General features: G+C 34.5%; 1 protein-coding gene across 1 annotated transcript; it reads left to right on the top strand.

Moving 5' to 3' along the window:
- Nucleotides 1-1,538: 1,538 nt before the first annotated feature.
- On the top strand, nt 1,539-3,679 carry LOC142162611 (uncharacterized). Its single transcript, XM_075218860.1, has 2 exons — nt 1,539-2,205; nt 2,278-3,679. The coding sequence occupies exons 1-2, from the start codon at nt 1,713-1,715 to the stop codon at nt 2,436-2,438; spliced, it is 654 nt and encodes a 217-aa protein (XP_075074961.1). The 5' UTR covers nt 1,539-1,712; the 3' UTR covers nt 2,439-3,679.
- The last annotated feature ends 12,837 nt before the right edge of the window (nt 3,680-16,516 follow it).

The raw sequence follows: 16,516 nt of genomic DNA, 5'->3' as shown, positions 1-16,516 counted from the left end.
GAGGTCGGGTATGTCTTTGTTATATGTTTGCAATGTCGAGTAAAGCTGAGCATAGACAAGGTGATATGGCAACTCTCTATGGCCATCAAATGTGTCAATTCTCTCATCAACTATGTTGTAGTCAAGTAAAATAATGAAGAGTCATACCATGGGCAGCGTTACCCAACAAATAAAGAGGTGACGACATAGAAGAACTTTCACAAATGAAATATGAAGAGTTATAGTATGGAGTCATCTTGCAACACAAGAGTAGCATTATATTTACAGTTTTCGTTGTGGCAATCGCAGAATTATGCCCTCCAGTGATCAAGCATCTTCTGCTAGATGTGAGACAGACGGTTAGCAAGGCGTTCAGACAAGTTTTATAATTTGAAGCTATCATTGTTATACTATGGTTGCAAATAAGTTTCTTGCTATTTTGTTTAGCTATGCATTCTGCATGTTGTTTTTTTGCAGTCAAAGTACGACAATTGCAGGTAATATGAGCATTTAGCAACTGGAATTGAGAAGGTGATTCGACAATTGACATTGAAATTAATTGTTGTTGAGTTTTTGTTTAAGATGAAATAGTCTTAAAATTAGAGTGAATGGGAAATGGGATTTGGATTCGGATTTGGTCAAATGATTGATCGATTGATTAATTTTTTGGACCAAATTTATTTGTTAATAGTGAATATTAACGTGATATAATCCGTGTTTGTAACGGATATTTTCCAATCTGTGTATTGTGTTGCAACACTAAGCAACAATGCAGCCTAGTGCACCTCCCACAATGGTGCAAGTGTATATACCACCATGTAAGTGCTTTCTCCATGATCTAGTGCTTGTTGCACCATGGAAGGGGCAGATTTCTCTCAAATAACTGCTATAAATAGAGCATAAGTTGGAGAGAAAGAAGAACACATCGGAAAAAACACTTGAAACACTCTGTATACACTTAATATACACTCTGTATACACTGGATATACACTCTGCATATACTGGATATACACTCTGTATACACTGCGTATACACTGGAAAAACGAATTGCAATTTGATATTCTCTTCAGTAAGAATTCAACATTGGCTATACTTTGCATTCCTTCCTCTCAGAATTTCCATTCGACTTCTGAGTTGTCCTCCTTATTCTGCATTGTTTTTAACTACAAACAAAGCATCCATAAGTGTGATTTGTTGCCGAACTTTGTGTTCGTTGAAACACTGGGGTTTGAAGTACCGCTACACCAGTGTGTAATTCGTTCTATCCTGGGAGGAAATAATCTATAACCTTGGGTACTAGGAGGGGATTAAATTCCTTAAGGAAACACTGTGAATTCAGTGGGCTCGAATTAATTTCTGTTTTTTATTTATATTTACGTTTATAAGCTAACGTTCTAATTTCCAGAATCATTATTTACAAGTACAGAGGAACAACAATCTTAAGGAATTTAATAATTTAATAATTTAATAATCTAATAATTTAATTTCTGTATTTGTGTTACTTTTATTATTCTGGAAACTATAACCTTGTTTCCAACCTTTGTGGTTTTTTGTGTACTCCCGTTTGGAGAGTTAAGCCTTCGTTGCGGTTTGTTGGAGATTAAAATCTACGTGATTTTTACTCCAGTTTTAAAACCTTCGTGGCATTTTGTTGGAGATTAAAATCTACGTGATTTTTCACTCCAGTTTTAAACGTTTATTAAACGTTTGATTGTGTCATTTTTACAGTAAAAATGGCGAATGACGGAAATCAAACTGTTCCGATGATGACTGCCAACGCATCGACAAGTCGAACTCCGGCGTTGGCACCGGCAGAGAAACCCGGAAAATTTTCCGGGATGGATTTCAAGCGCTGGCAGCAAAAGATGTTCTTCTACTTGACTACGTTATGTCTACAGAAGTTCATCAAGGAAGATGTTCCTGATCTTCCTGATGAAACTCCAGAGAATGATAGCTTTCTCGTGATTGAGGCATGGAAGCATTCTGACTTCTTGTGCAGGAATTATATTCTTAGCGGGCTGGAGGATAATCTGTATAATGTATACAGTGGCGTGGAGACGTCAAAAGAATTGTGGAATGCACTTGAAAAGAAGTACAAAACTGAAGATGCCGGGATGAAGAAATTCGTCGCCGCAAAATTTTTGGACTACAAAATGGTAGATAGCAAGTCTGTTATTACCCAAGTCCAGGAATTGCAAGTGATTATTCATGATCTACTTGCTGAAGGTATGTTTCAAATAAATACTGATATTGAAAGTAAATTTTTTAGTAATTTTACTAACGGAATTTTCATTGAAGGTCTTGTCATCAATGAAGCATTCCAAGTAGCAGCAATAATTGAGAAGTTGCCTCCATTGTGGAAGGACTTCAAAAATTATTTGAAACACAAACGAAAGGAGATGTCCCTTGAAGATCTCATTGTTCGATTGAGAATCGAAGAGGACAACAAAGCTGCTTAGAGAAGAGGCCGTGGAAATTCAACAATAATGGGAGCAAATATTGTTGAAGATAACAAAAAGAGAAAGAAGGCTTCTGGTCCGAAATACAACCCAAGCAAGAAGCGGTTCAGTGGAAACTGCTACAACTGTGGGAAAACCGGACACAAATCTACGGAGTGTCGTGCTCGGAAGAAAGACAAGCAAAGGGGTCAAGCAAACATGGTAGAAAAGCATGATGATGTTGATGACTTGTGCGCCATGCTTTCTGAATGCAACCTGGTAGGAAACCCAAAGGAGTGGTGGATTGATTCTAGAGCCACTCGCCATGTTTGTGCTATGAGGGAAGCATTTTCTACATATGCTTCTGCTGGACCCGAAGAGACGCTCTCTATGGGAAATGCTGCTACAGCAAAAATTGAAGGATACGGTAAGATATTTCTCAAGATGACTTCTGGCAAGGTCATGACTTTGAACAACGTCCTTCATGTTCCCGAGATTAGGAAGAACTTAGTCTCTACTGGACTTCTTGTAAAGCACGGTTTCAAGTGCGTTTTTGTATCTGACAAGGTAGTGATTAGTAAGAATGAAATGTTTGTAGGAAAAGGTTACCTTACTGAGGGCCTTTTCAAGCTGAATGTAATAGTTGTTGAAACTAATAATAAAACTTCAGCTTCTTCTTACTTACTTGAGTCAAATGATTTATGGCATGTACGTTTAGGTCATGTCAATTATAAAACCTTGCGAAAAATGATAAACTTGGAAGTATTGCCTAAGTTTGAATGCGAAAAATCAAAATGTCAAATATGTGTGGAATCTAAGTATGTTAAACATCCTTATAAGTCGGTTGAAAGGAATTCAAATCCTTTAGACTTAATTCACACAGATATTTGTGACATGAAGTCAATACCATCTCGCGGTGGAAAGAAGTATTTCATAACTTTTATTGACGATAGTACTCGATATTGCTATGTTTACTTACTTAATAGTAAAGATGAAGCAATAGACGCATTCAAGCAATACAAAAATGAAGTTGAAACGCAACTTAACAAGAAAATCAAAATGATAAGAAGTGATAGGGGTGGTGAATATGAATCTCCTTTTGAACAAATATGTTTAGAATATGGAATTATTCATCAAACAACAGCCCCTTACACTCCCCAATCCAATGGGATTGCGGAAAGAAAGAATCGTTCATTAAAGGAGATGATGAACGCATTGTTGATAAGTTCTGGTTTGCCACAGAACTTGTGGGGGGAAGCCATTCTTACGGCCAGCTGAATACTAAATCGAGTACCCCATAGTAAAACACAATCCATTCCATATGAAAAATGGAAAAGAAGGAAGCCCAACTTGAATTATTTTAAAGTGTGGGGGTGTTTGGCAAAGGTGCAAGTTCCTAAACCCAAAAGGGTAAAAATAGGACCGAAAACAGTTGATTGTGTTTTCATAGGATATGCAACTAATAGTAAAGCATATCGATTTCTGGTTCATAAATCAGAAAATCCCGACATTCATAATAATACGGTTATAGAATCAGATAATGCTGAGTTCTTTGAAAATATATATCCGTATAAAAAGGAATGCAAGTCGATTGGTGAAGTATCTAAACGACCTCGGGAAGAAACAAAAGAAAGTACATTTAATCAGGGGGATCCAAGACGTAGTAAACGTCAAAGAACGTCTACTTCGTTTGGACCAGATTTTGTGACTTTCTTATTGGAAAATGAGCCTCGAACATTTAAAGAAGTTATGTCTTCTTCGGAATCATTGTTCTGGAAAGAGGCAGTCAATAGTGAAATAGAATCCATATTGAACAACCATACATGGGAATTGGTTGATCTTCCTCCTGGAAATAAACCTTTGGGTTCTAAATGGATTTTTAAGAGAAAAATGAAAGATGATGGCACTATTGATAAATTCAAGGCAAGACTTGTTGTCAAAGGGTATAGACAACGAGAAGGTCTTGACTACTTTGATACATACTCCCCAGTTACAAGGATTACGTCCATACGGATGTTAGTAGCATTAGCTGCAGTGTATGGTCTTAAAATTCATCAAATGGATGTTAAAACGGCCTTCTTAAATGGAGAGTTGGAGGAAGAAATTTACATGGAACAACCTGAAGGGTTTGTGGTTCCAGGTAAAGAAAATAAGGTATGTAGACTTGTTAAGTCCCTTTACGGACTAAAACAAGCACCCAAACAATGGCATGCGAAATTTGACCAAACAATGTTGTCAAATGGTTTTAAGATAAATGAATGTGATAAATATGTGTACATTAAAAATGTTCCAAATCACATAGTCATTGTTTGCCTATATGTGGATGATATGCTGATAATGAGTAATAACATTGCCAACATAAATGCTACTAAGCGTATGCTAACTAGCAAGTTTGATATGAAGGACTTGGGAATTGCAGATTTAATTCTGGGGATTAAGATCCAAAAGACTCCTCAAGGCCTGGCATTGTCACAATCTCATTATATTAAGACAGTACTTGAAAAATTCAAGCACTTGGGCTTTAAAGTTGCAAAGACTCCAATTGACGTGAATCTTGCACTAGCAAAGAACAAAGGCCAAAGCATATCACAATTGGATTATGCTCGTGTGTTGGGATGCTTAATGTACATCATGAATTGTACACGACCAGATATAGCTTGTGCTATAAGTAAACTAAGTCGATACACGAGCAATCCAGGCCAATCTCACTGGATGGCAATGAAACGAGTTTTGGGATACTTAGAACATACCCAAAACTTTGATTTGCACTACAGTAAATATCCTGCGGTGATTGAAGGATATTGTGATGCAAATTGGATCACCGGTTCAACTGATTCGAAGTCCACAAGTGGATATGTATTCACTATTGGTGGAGGAGCGGTATCTTGGAAGTCGTCCAAACAAACATGTATTGCCCGCTCTACAATGGAGGCTGAGTTCATAGCCTTAGATAAAGCCGGTGAAGAAGCTGAATGGCTCCGGAATTTCTTGGAAGATATTCCATTTTGGCCCAAACCGTTGGCACCAATATGCATACACTGTGATAGCCAAGCGGCAATTGGAAGGGCTGGGAGCGTTATGTATAACGGTAAATCTCGTCATATACGACGAAGACATAAAACCGTTAGGCAACTTCTCTCTAGAGGAATTATCACGATTGACTATGTAAAGTCAAGTGATAATGTGTCAGATCCACTTACAAAAGGCCTAACTAGAGAGGTAGTTGAGAAATCATCGAGGGGAATGGGACTATGGCCAAGAACAAGTCATTGTGGCGGTAACTCTACCTAGAAGACTGGAGATCCCAAGATCTAGGTTCAAGGAGATCAAACAAAGTCATTAATGACGGTTCAACATTGTCAACAAAATTTGTTTTAGTCCATTCTCGTGATGAGACAATGTTCAGTACCAAGGATAAATCATTAAGGCTTTTTAATGATTTCTAAATTTGATACAGGGTATATCAAATAGTGTATCTATGAGATGACACGTTTAGGAATCACCTATGTATGTGTGAAGTGTTAGCCGCTTCAAGGAGAATTTTGCAAGGCCAATTCTCTACGCACTTATGAAACCAGGCAGTGTTCATGGCTGAAACGAACACAACAATGAGAACCAAAGACGGTTAAGGGATTGATTGTGTGACTTATGGTTGTCTAGGTATACACTAAAGTTCGACGGTTCAAAGATATCAAATCTACCGATTGACCGAGTATATCCGACATAAGTTCACTACGGAAAGTTCAAAGGGAAACCTACTTATCCAGATGCAATTAATTCTTGTTTGCAAATCACACAAGTTTTTCATGCATACTTCCATGATATAGCCATTCCCCATTCATGTGGGGGATTGTTGAGTTTTTGTTTAAAATGAAATAGTCTTAAAATTAGAGTGAATGGGAAATGGGATTTGGATTCGGATTTGGTCAAATGATCGATCGATTGATTAATTTTTTGGACCAAATTTATTTGTTAATAGTGAATATTAACGTGATATAATCCGTGTTTGTAACGGATATTTTCCAATCCGTGTATTGTGTTGCAACACTAAGCAACAATGCAGCCTAGTGCACCTCCCACAATGGTGCAAGTGTTCCTCCCACCAAGCAAGTGTATATACCACCATGTAAGTGCTTTCTCCATGATCTAGTGCTTGTTGCACCATGGAAGGGGCAGATTTCTCTCAAATAACTGCTATAAATAGAGCATAAGTTGGAGAGAAAGAAGAACACATCGGAAAAAACACTTGAAACACTCTGTATACACTTAATATACACTCTGTATACACTGGATATACACTCTGCATATACTGGATATACACTCTGTATACACTGCGTATACACTGGAAAAACGAATTGCAATTTGATATTCTCTTCAGTAAGAATTCAACATTGGCTATACTTTGCATTCCTTCCTCTCAGAATTTCCATTCGACTTCTGAGTTGTCCTCCTTATTCTGCATTGTTTTTAACTACAAACAAAGCATCCATAAGTGTGATTTGTTGCCGAACTTTGTGTTCGTTGAAACACTGGGGTTTGAAGTACCGCTACACCAGTGTGTAATTCGTTCTATCCTGGGAGGAAATAATCTATAACCTTGGGTACTAGGAGGGGATTAAATTCCTTAAGGAAACACTGTGAATTCAGTGGGCTCGAATTAATTTCTGTTTTTTATTTATATTTACGTTTATAAGCTAACGTTCTAATTTCCAGAATCATTATTTACAAGTACAGAGGAACAACAATTGTATGCTCTAACTGTAATAGTTTTAGATGCTGAATAGAGAATTGAAAAGTACATCATAATAATTGTGTAGGTAGCATAGTAAATCTTAAAGACATGTAGCTCCTACTTTAGACACTATTTTTGCTGCTTCCATCTTCCTTGAAAGCCTAGTCTTCTAATATTTAATTCTATCTTACCCAGCATACAATGCTTTTAAGAGCATAGCAGTACATAGCATGGAAATGATTGATGTCTTTTTTAAATTAAAAAAAAATATTGCGTTAGAGAATTTGATTTCTTTCTTTTCATGACAAATGGTTTATTTTCTTCTTGTTCTTTTCTGACTAATATTACTATTGTTTGTTCTCTTATATTTCCCTAGAGGAATATTTAAAAAGAAAGGACCTGATTAAGGATTTAAAAATGAGTTCAAATAGGAATTGGAATTAATAACTCCTTTTTTCTCTTCACTGATGGTTGTTTAATGTAATAGTTTAGTCTTATATGAATGAATAGCATATATCTTTAATATTTTTGCTTACAAAAGATTTGCCTTATAGAGGTGAAACTATTAACCAAATGGTTGATCATGAATAAAAGAGGTGGACTGGAGATTGCATGTGCAATTGGAGCAATATGAGTAGACCATTATTTACTTTATAAATGTAGCAAGAACATGGTGAAATATCAATTTAATAAATTTCATTTTCACGAACAGAACTTGCAATTCCCCAATTATCTATTAGTCTCCATCCAGTGGAATAGTAACAAATTATATATGCTAATTCAATAACAAGTGTTCCCAAACATTAGTACTTTTTCTCAGTAGCATAAACAACAATACCAATTGTTAATATGTCGTTGCTCATTAAACATATATTAGCTTAATTAATTATTAACATTTATTTTCATAAATGGAAAAAGATTTTGCACGACAACCCAAAACTTCATAACTGATATTCCTGAGAAAGGGTATACGTCGTAAAATTGAAGGTTCTACGCTTCCATGTATATAAATATAGAGAAACAGAAGCTTGATTAATTAGAGAAGAACAATCAACAGTGAATTCAATTATATCAAGAAATAATTGGAAATATAAAAAAGAAGAAGATAAAATTGATCAAAGAATAAATATTATTTTGTTGTTAATATAAACTATAAAAATAGTTATTTATTCATATTTAAACCGCGAGAAGCGCGGATAAATTTACTAGTTGTAGATATAAAACAAAGTTATTTTTTGAAAAGATGGTCATACAATTCGACATTACAAATTCGTTGAAACAAAAGAAAATCTGAAGAAATTTTCTGCGGCAACTTCCTTACATTTTCTCCAACATTAGTGTATGTGTGTGTATGTAAATGTTTATATATCATTTTCTCTTTGTCCAGAATGCGTTTCTCCTTTAAACACTATTTTTATTTGGGTGATAATCATTTTGATCCCCAAGTTTGCCTCAAGAATCAAACTCCTCCTCCAACATTAATTAATAAATATTCTGCTCCTTTTATCATATGCATTGTCTATTTCACCCTTGGCATTTTCAATTCCTTCTCCATGCATATAATTTTTTTGTTATATTTAAATTGGTAAAATACTTAGCTAAATATCTTATTACTAATTTTATAATTAAATCTTAATAAAATTTAACTAGAATAATAGTTTTATGAATTTGTAACAATATTTATCGTTACTCCTTTTTATTGTTACTTTAATATTAACTATATATTTAAGTTTTACTTTCCCTTTTATTAGTGTGTGTGTATGTATATATACATAATTTCCCTTTTATTATTATTATTATTATTATTATTATTATTATTATTATTATTATTATTATTATTATTATTATCGTTATTATTTTATATATATATATATATATATATATATATACACACACACACACATACATACATACATACATACATACATACATACATACATACATACATACATACATACATACATACATACATACATACATACATACATACATACATACATACATACATACATACATACATACATACATACATATTGTGTGTGTGTATTTGAATTTTTAATTTTATTAACGAAATATATTTTACGTTTTAATTTAAAGAACATCAAAGGTATAAATATGTAATATTTTAGGAATTTATTATAAAACCTAAATATATTTTTAATTATTATTTTTTAATATTATGCTACCTTTTATTTGATTGATATTACCAAATCTTTTACTCTAATATTTTAATTTTGCCCATTTCCTTTATTATTCAATATCAATAAATTATATATGATTGACTATCATTTTCATTTTTTAAGAAATCTTTAAAATTATTTTCACCATAGGTAAAATCATAACATAGAACCGAAAGGGATTACGATCTTTGATTAAAGAGCAGACTTTGGATATGTTAGATCTTGAGCAAACTTCATTTGTAGCCACTAGGGCCAAACTTATATCACCTGATAGCCACAAAATAACCCCTTACAGGTAATAGCCTCAAAACAATAACAAAGGCTAGCAACTGAAAAAGCTGAAACTATACGCTCAGCGCAAACGAAAAGAAAAGCAATCCTAATCAATTTTGTATCCTAAATTCACGCATTCAGTGTGGAATCTTCAACCTCCAAACACTATAAAAGTCGCCTAATTATTCACATTGTGAAAGAAATTCTAGGGTTTCTGAAGATTAAACCCAGAGAAGAGCTCCCAAAAATTCACACTGAAATTCAATTTTTTTTTGCACAATTGTTGCCTACAATCAGCTTAATAGAGTGGAGATTTCGTTCTTCAATTGTGAAATTGATACAAAATCGACAAAATGAACAAATGTCTATGGAGATTGTGAATATTGGAACTACAGTTCCAACTTTGATTCTGATTTTACTTCAACACAATGGTGAATGGGTAAGTGAGAGTAAATTTGTTTATTTCCTTGTTAATGGCGTGTTGATCAATTCGGACTGTAGCTATGATTATTTTGTTGATGAAATATACAAGCAATTGGGTAGAGATTCAATTACGAGTGCAATGGAGATAAAATATACAGTGAAGGATGGCTATGTAGCAATTCCAATATACAATGATATGAGTGTGCGTTTATATATGGAGATGAAAAAAAAACGGATATCACTGAATATCCATTATACATAACATTGAAAACTGTATATTCAAGTGCTGAATGCTCATATTCAAGTTCATACTTGGGTGGCAACTTACTTGCAACAACTTCAGCTGGAAACTTACTCGCAACAACTTCAGTTGGTTTACAAAGTCAGAATGTAGAGAAGTACATGGAACTAATATTGTTGAGATGATGGATAATCATGTAAAGGAAGACAAAATTGAGATATTGAAGGGAAATTGTATAATAGACAATCCACAACATGAAAAAATTGCGGAAGGTCAGTTGTATTGGGACAAAGATACACTAATTAGTGTAAGAAGCACTACGCAATACGAAAAAAATGTCAATTTATAGTGCATAGATCATCTACAACAAGGTATGATTTCTACTTATGAGATTGCACTTCTCTGTAGTTTTTTGTATACAAATTTGTATAAAAAATGTATAATTATTGTATAGTGAGATTGCACTTCTCTGTAATTTTTTGTATACAGATCTGTATAAAAATGTATAATTATTGTATAATAAGATTGCACTTCTTTGTAATTTTTTATATACAGATCTGTATAAAAAATGTATAATTATTGTATAGTGAGATTGCACTTCTCTATAATTTTTTGTATACAGATCTATATAAAAAATGTATAATTATTGTATAATAAGATTGCAAAAAAATGTCAATTTATAGTGGATAGATCATCTACAACAAGGTATGATTTCTACTTATGAGATTCCACTTCTCTGTAATTTTTTGTATACAGATCTGTATAAAAATGTATAATTATTGTATAATAAGATTGCACTTCTCTGTAATTTTTTGTATACAGATCTGTATAAAAAATGTATAATTATTGTATAGTGAGATTGCACTTCTCTGTAATTTTTTGTATACAGATTTGTATAAAAAAAATGTTTAATTATTGTATAGTGAGATTGCATATGTATACTGCTTGTTTATTTGAGACACAAGTGTAAAAATTTGAAGAAATGCATTATCATAACACTATATTTTAAATAAGTATTGTCTTACATGCGTGGATGAAAGTTGTAAATGGAGTCTTAGATCTTCAAGTCTACACAAATCAAATGTCTTCAAAGTTAGACGGTTCAATGATGTTCACACTTGCCCAGAGATGAGTAGACTGTTTTCACAACGTCATGCTACTTTGTCAGCCATTGCAAAAATAATTTGCAACAAATATATCAATCCAAAAACAATATACACTCCAACAGACATCATGAGCGATATGAAACAACAGTATGGGATTAATATGAGTTACATAAAAGCTTATAGAACAAAAGAAAAAGGCGCTTGAACTACTAAGAGGGATACCACTTGAATCTTATAGAAAACTGTCGGGTCACTTGTATATGATAAATATGACAAATCCTGGTTCTGTCACAAGGTTACATAAATCAGAGGACGAGCGCTTCATGTATGTTTTTATCGCACTAAATGCATCAATCATAGGATGGAAATATTGTTACCCTATCGTAGTGGTTGATGGGACATTCCTCAAATCATCACATAGAGGAACAATGTTAACAGCTAACGCACAAGATGCAGCAGGTGAATATGTTGTAGACTCGTATAATAATTATATATGGTATAGATAGTTCTTATTTGTGTATAACAAAAATAACATGTGGATACTTTCTTATTTGCTTAAGCAGGTAAAAATTTTCCACTAGCATACGCTGTTGTAGATTCTGAAAATGATGCTTCCTGGGAATGGTTTTTTGAAATGTTTAGAAGGCTTTGGGGGAAAGGGAAAGGATGTGCATCGTATCGGATCGTCATGCAAGCATATTGAGGGGTGCTTCGATTGTGTATCCAGAGGTATCTCACTGTTTATGCGTCCTTCATCTTTGGAATAACATAAAGAAGCAGTTCAAGAAGAACCATGACCGGCTGAGGAAAGTATTTTTTGCAATGGCCAGAGCATACAAAATTGAAGATTTTAATCGCCTCAAGGAAGATATGGACAGCATTGATAAGAGGGTAAGGGGTTACCTATTCCAAGTTGGTTATGAAAAGTAGTCTATAGTGCATTCCACTGTTAATAGATCCATGGTAATGACTTCAAATATTGTTGAGTCATTCAATGCAAGGAACAGAGAGGCAAGAGAGATACCAATCATGAGTTTGCTAGATTACATGATGAATTTGGTTATGGAATGGAATAATACAAATAGAATGACTGCAATGAGTACATTTATTGGCATAGGACAAAAATATCATGAAGTACCGAAGGAAAATAGCTATTTGTCTCAGAAGATGACGGTAAATATTCTTTTATCATGTCTTACTTCTTACGCCGGAGTAACATACTTTGACAAAAATGCATTAATACTTGTCATATCCCTGTTATAGTTTTACTAATAATATATATTTAAATTTAGGTGAAGCCTTCAACCGATTATGTATATGTAGTAATGGATGCTGAACAAAGCGGAACATAGTCTACATGCAAAAAAGAGAATGCTCGTGCAAACGATATCAAGTGGATGAGATTCCTTGTCCACATGCTATGGCAGTATTGGACTACACACACATAGACGCATCCAAATATTGTTCTGCCTATTACACCAAGGAATACTTCAAGAAGACATATGAAGTGTCAGTTAATCCACTTCCTGATGAAACTACATGGTACCTTCCAACAGAGGTGTTAGATAATGTGGTCCTACCACCGATAGTGAAGGGCAAACCAGGAAGACCGACGAAGTCGCGACGCAAGGGACTTTATGAATATCTGTATACTGAAACTGTTACATGTGGACTGTGTGGAAAACAAGGACATAACAGAAGAACATGCAGGAATGCTCAAGACAACTAGTAGATGTTGCTACAGTGATTTAGTATTTTGTAAAAAAAATTCTTCTGAATATTGCAATTAGAATATTGGAAAAATAATGAGATTTGCAATCAGATTCTCTCTGATGTATGAATTAAGATGCTACTTTTTGTCATAATGAAAGCATTGGTAGAAGTTTTATTTCAAATACTATTATGGATGTCACTATACAAAATAATATACAAAATAGATGACAATATACAAAAAAGACGGTTACTATACAAAAATATATAAAATAGACTGTCACTATATAATTTATATGTAATATTTTGTTCCTATACAAAAAAATAGAAAATAAACTATAGCTATACAAAAAATATACTAAATAGATGTCACTATATAAAAACTATACAAAAAAGAGGGATTACCAATTAAATATACAAAATAGAAATTGTATATATATACAATTACATACAATAGACTCTGACTATCCAAAAAATATACAGATAGATATACAAAACTGCAGTTAAAAGTATCTTACACTTATGCTACAGTTAATGATGCCACGGTGCTTAAGATTATAAAGTTAACTGGCCCAATGCAACAGGACAGTTTTTAAACACTTTCTTATCACCTATTCACTGGCATAATATGAAAACAACAAAACCGTAATATCTCAAAGAAAATGAAACTTGACGATAACACATCCAGGAGGTCTAGTATTACATTTTGATTTATTCAAACCTTCAACTCTGTCATAATGGTAACTGACATCATTACATTCACTGGTCAAGAAGAAACTATATAAAGATTTGAGCATCTGCCATCACTAAACCTGTACATTCCAGTACCCCACCCACTCCAATTACTTCTTCGAAATGGGTAGAACTCTTTCTAAGGCAAAAGGTCATGTGTGTGCCATGAGTGATCTTAAGAGGGGAAAACAAATAGAGATCCTGGCAATACACAAAGCTTTTACATTACAAGCAACATATATTTCTTGCATGCCTTTCCAATTTGCAAAAGCTGTCGAAAATGCAAAAGCTGTTTCAACATTAGCATTTCAAACATATTGTTCAAAGACATCCCAAACAAAAAGCATAAAATGTGATATAGGTATGCAATTGTATCCTATCATAGACAATATAAGAACCAAACTACTTCCATCTTAAAACTACATGTGAAATTTCTATTAAACTATCCCAAACTACTTCATCTTGCCCTTCAACTTGCCCTTTTTCTTGATATCCTTCAAAGTCTCGTCATCACCAACATGCGTCTTGCCTTTTTTCTTGTTATCCTTCAAAGATTTGTCATCAACAACGGAATGTGACTTGCTCTTTTTCTTGTTATCCTTTTTTATCTGATCCTTCAATCTATCAGTAGACTCATCATCACTAGCTGCATGTCCTCTTTGTTTCTTCACTCCATAATCCCATAGCAATATACCATATCGATTCTGTATCCCGTCAATATCAATAGCTTTAGGAATACTGCTGCCTTGAATGATGTACTCAGCAAATGCAGCAACATAAACACCACAATCACTACATACAAGGTAGCACATAAACATTGAATAAGAGTTATGATAATACCCAAATAGGAATTCATATACAAAAAATGAACAAGAATCAGAAATATTAAATAATAATTTACGTGTTATCTTGCGTTGGCAACCCATCAACGACATGAATCTCAAAAGGATCATTGGCGGGGATTCCCATAGGATTCTCCTTTGTGTCCCAAAAACCAATACGATGAAGGAAATATGATAGCAACACTGAGTATGGCTCAACTGATCTCCGAACTGCACTATTCTGTCGCACGCCACTCATGGAATCATATACATAAATGCGCAGATCTTTGAATGACAATCTCGCCAATATCCAGTGCCACTTATCAGGCAGATTTATAGGGAAAAGGATTTCATCACCAGTAGACCAAGGAACATTACATCTTAAAAAATACCCAAGTATGTACTCAACAATTGGATCTGTTTCAATAATCAAATTCATGTCTCTATTTTTCTCCAAAAACTCCTTGTACAAATGTCACGATCCATAATCCCACTCCGGTCGTGATGGCGCCTCTCGTGAAGACAACGCCAGCCAGACCAAAATGGAACACCTCTTTTAAACAATTAATCCTCATAACAGTAATACACATATAATATAATACTCATAAATTGCGGAAATTTTAACATTAACAACAACAGGAACCATCCCGACACAGCCCAAACCGGGGCGTCACAAGTCACGAGCATCTATAAGAATGAAATTTTCACTTTACAATCTAGAAATACACTGAACAAGAATAATGAATAACATAGAAAGACAGTGGTGCTGCGAACGCTGGCAGTCACCTTGCTAAAACCTCTACAACTCTGCCTCCACACAGCCAATACCCGCTACCGGGTGAATAAATACCTGCAACTGCACGCGAGGTGCAGGGAGTAAAGTGAGTACTCCAACTCAGTGAGTAATAAAAGTAAATAACAACTGAGCGGTAAGAAATCACGTATAGCAGATCATCATGCAGTATAGAAGCAGAGAAAAATCATTTTTGAGAAAAGCAATGAAGATATGAAATCTTTAAAGAAACCTTTTAGCTCAGTTTAAAAACTCTTTTAAAAATGTCTTTTTCAACAGTTAAGCAAATGAATGCATTAGCAATAAGCACAGAAATCCGCCCCTGGGGCCCCACACTCAATGATCAGATAATACCAGGACAGCAGGTAAAGATTTTCAAGAAGTAGCACAACAACAGATAATGAATAAATGCATGAGTGTAATGCAATGCATATGTCGGCACACTCTAGTACCCGCTGCGGCGTGCAGCCCGATCCATTTAACATCGACGGCACTCATTGGGGGTGTGTACAGACTCCGGAGTGGCTCCTACAGCCCAAGCGCAATATCAAGCCATCTCGTGGCATCAAATCTAGGCCCTCGGCCTCGTGTCAAAATCAATATAATCACCCAGGCTCTCAGTCTCAATATCAATGTAATCAACCAGGCTCTCGGCCTCAATATCAGTGTAATCAACCAGGCTCTCTGCCTCAATATTAGTGTAATCAACCAGGATCTCGGCCTCAATATCAATGTAACATTGCTGCGGCACGCATCCCGATCCATGCTCAGTCCAGAAATCATCTTAAGCCCCTTGGGCATTTGTAAAACAGTAGATCTCAGCCCCAAAATATCATTTAAAAATATCATTTAAGTTTTCAAATCTTAGAAAGATGGTTGAGTTGCAAAACAGTATTTAAAACCTTGAACTGAGATCAAATAATATGCAAAATATGCGAAAACAGTGATATCAATCCCTGAAGGATTCAAATAATTGGCGCGAAGCCCAAATATAACAAATAAATCCAAGTAGGATGATTATCAAGTAAGGTCTAGTCGAAAACACAGTAGAAACATCTCTCGGGACGGACCAAGTCACAATCCCCAAT

This window comes from Nicotiana tabacum, chromosome 8 (assembly GCF_000715075.1).
Source record: "Nicotiana tabacum cultivar K326 chromosome 8, ASM71507v2, whole genome shotgun sequence".
In the NCBI taxonomy this organism is placed as follows: Eukaryota; Viridiplantae; Streptophyta; class Magnoliopsida; order Solanales; family Solanaceae; genus Nicotiana; species Nicotiana tabacum.
The sequence above is the reverse complement of the archived record's forward strand: the minus strand, read 5'-3'. Positions and strand labels throughout refer to the sequence as shown.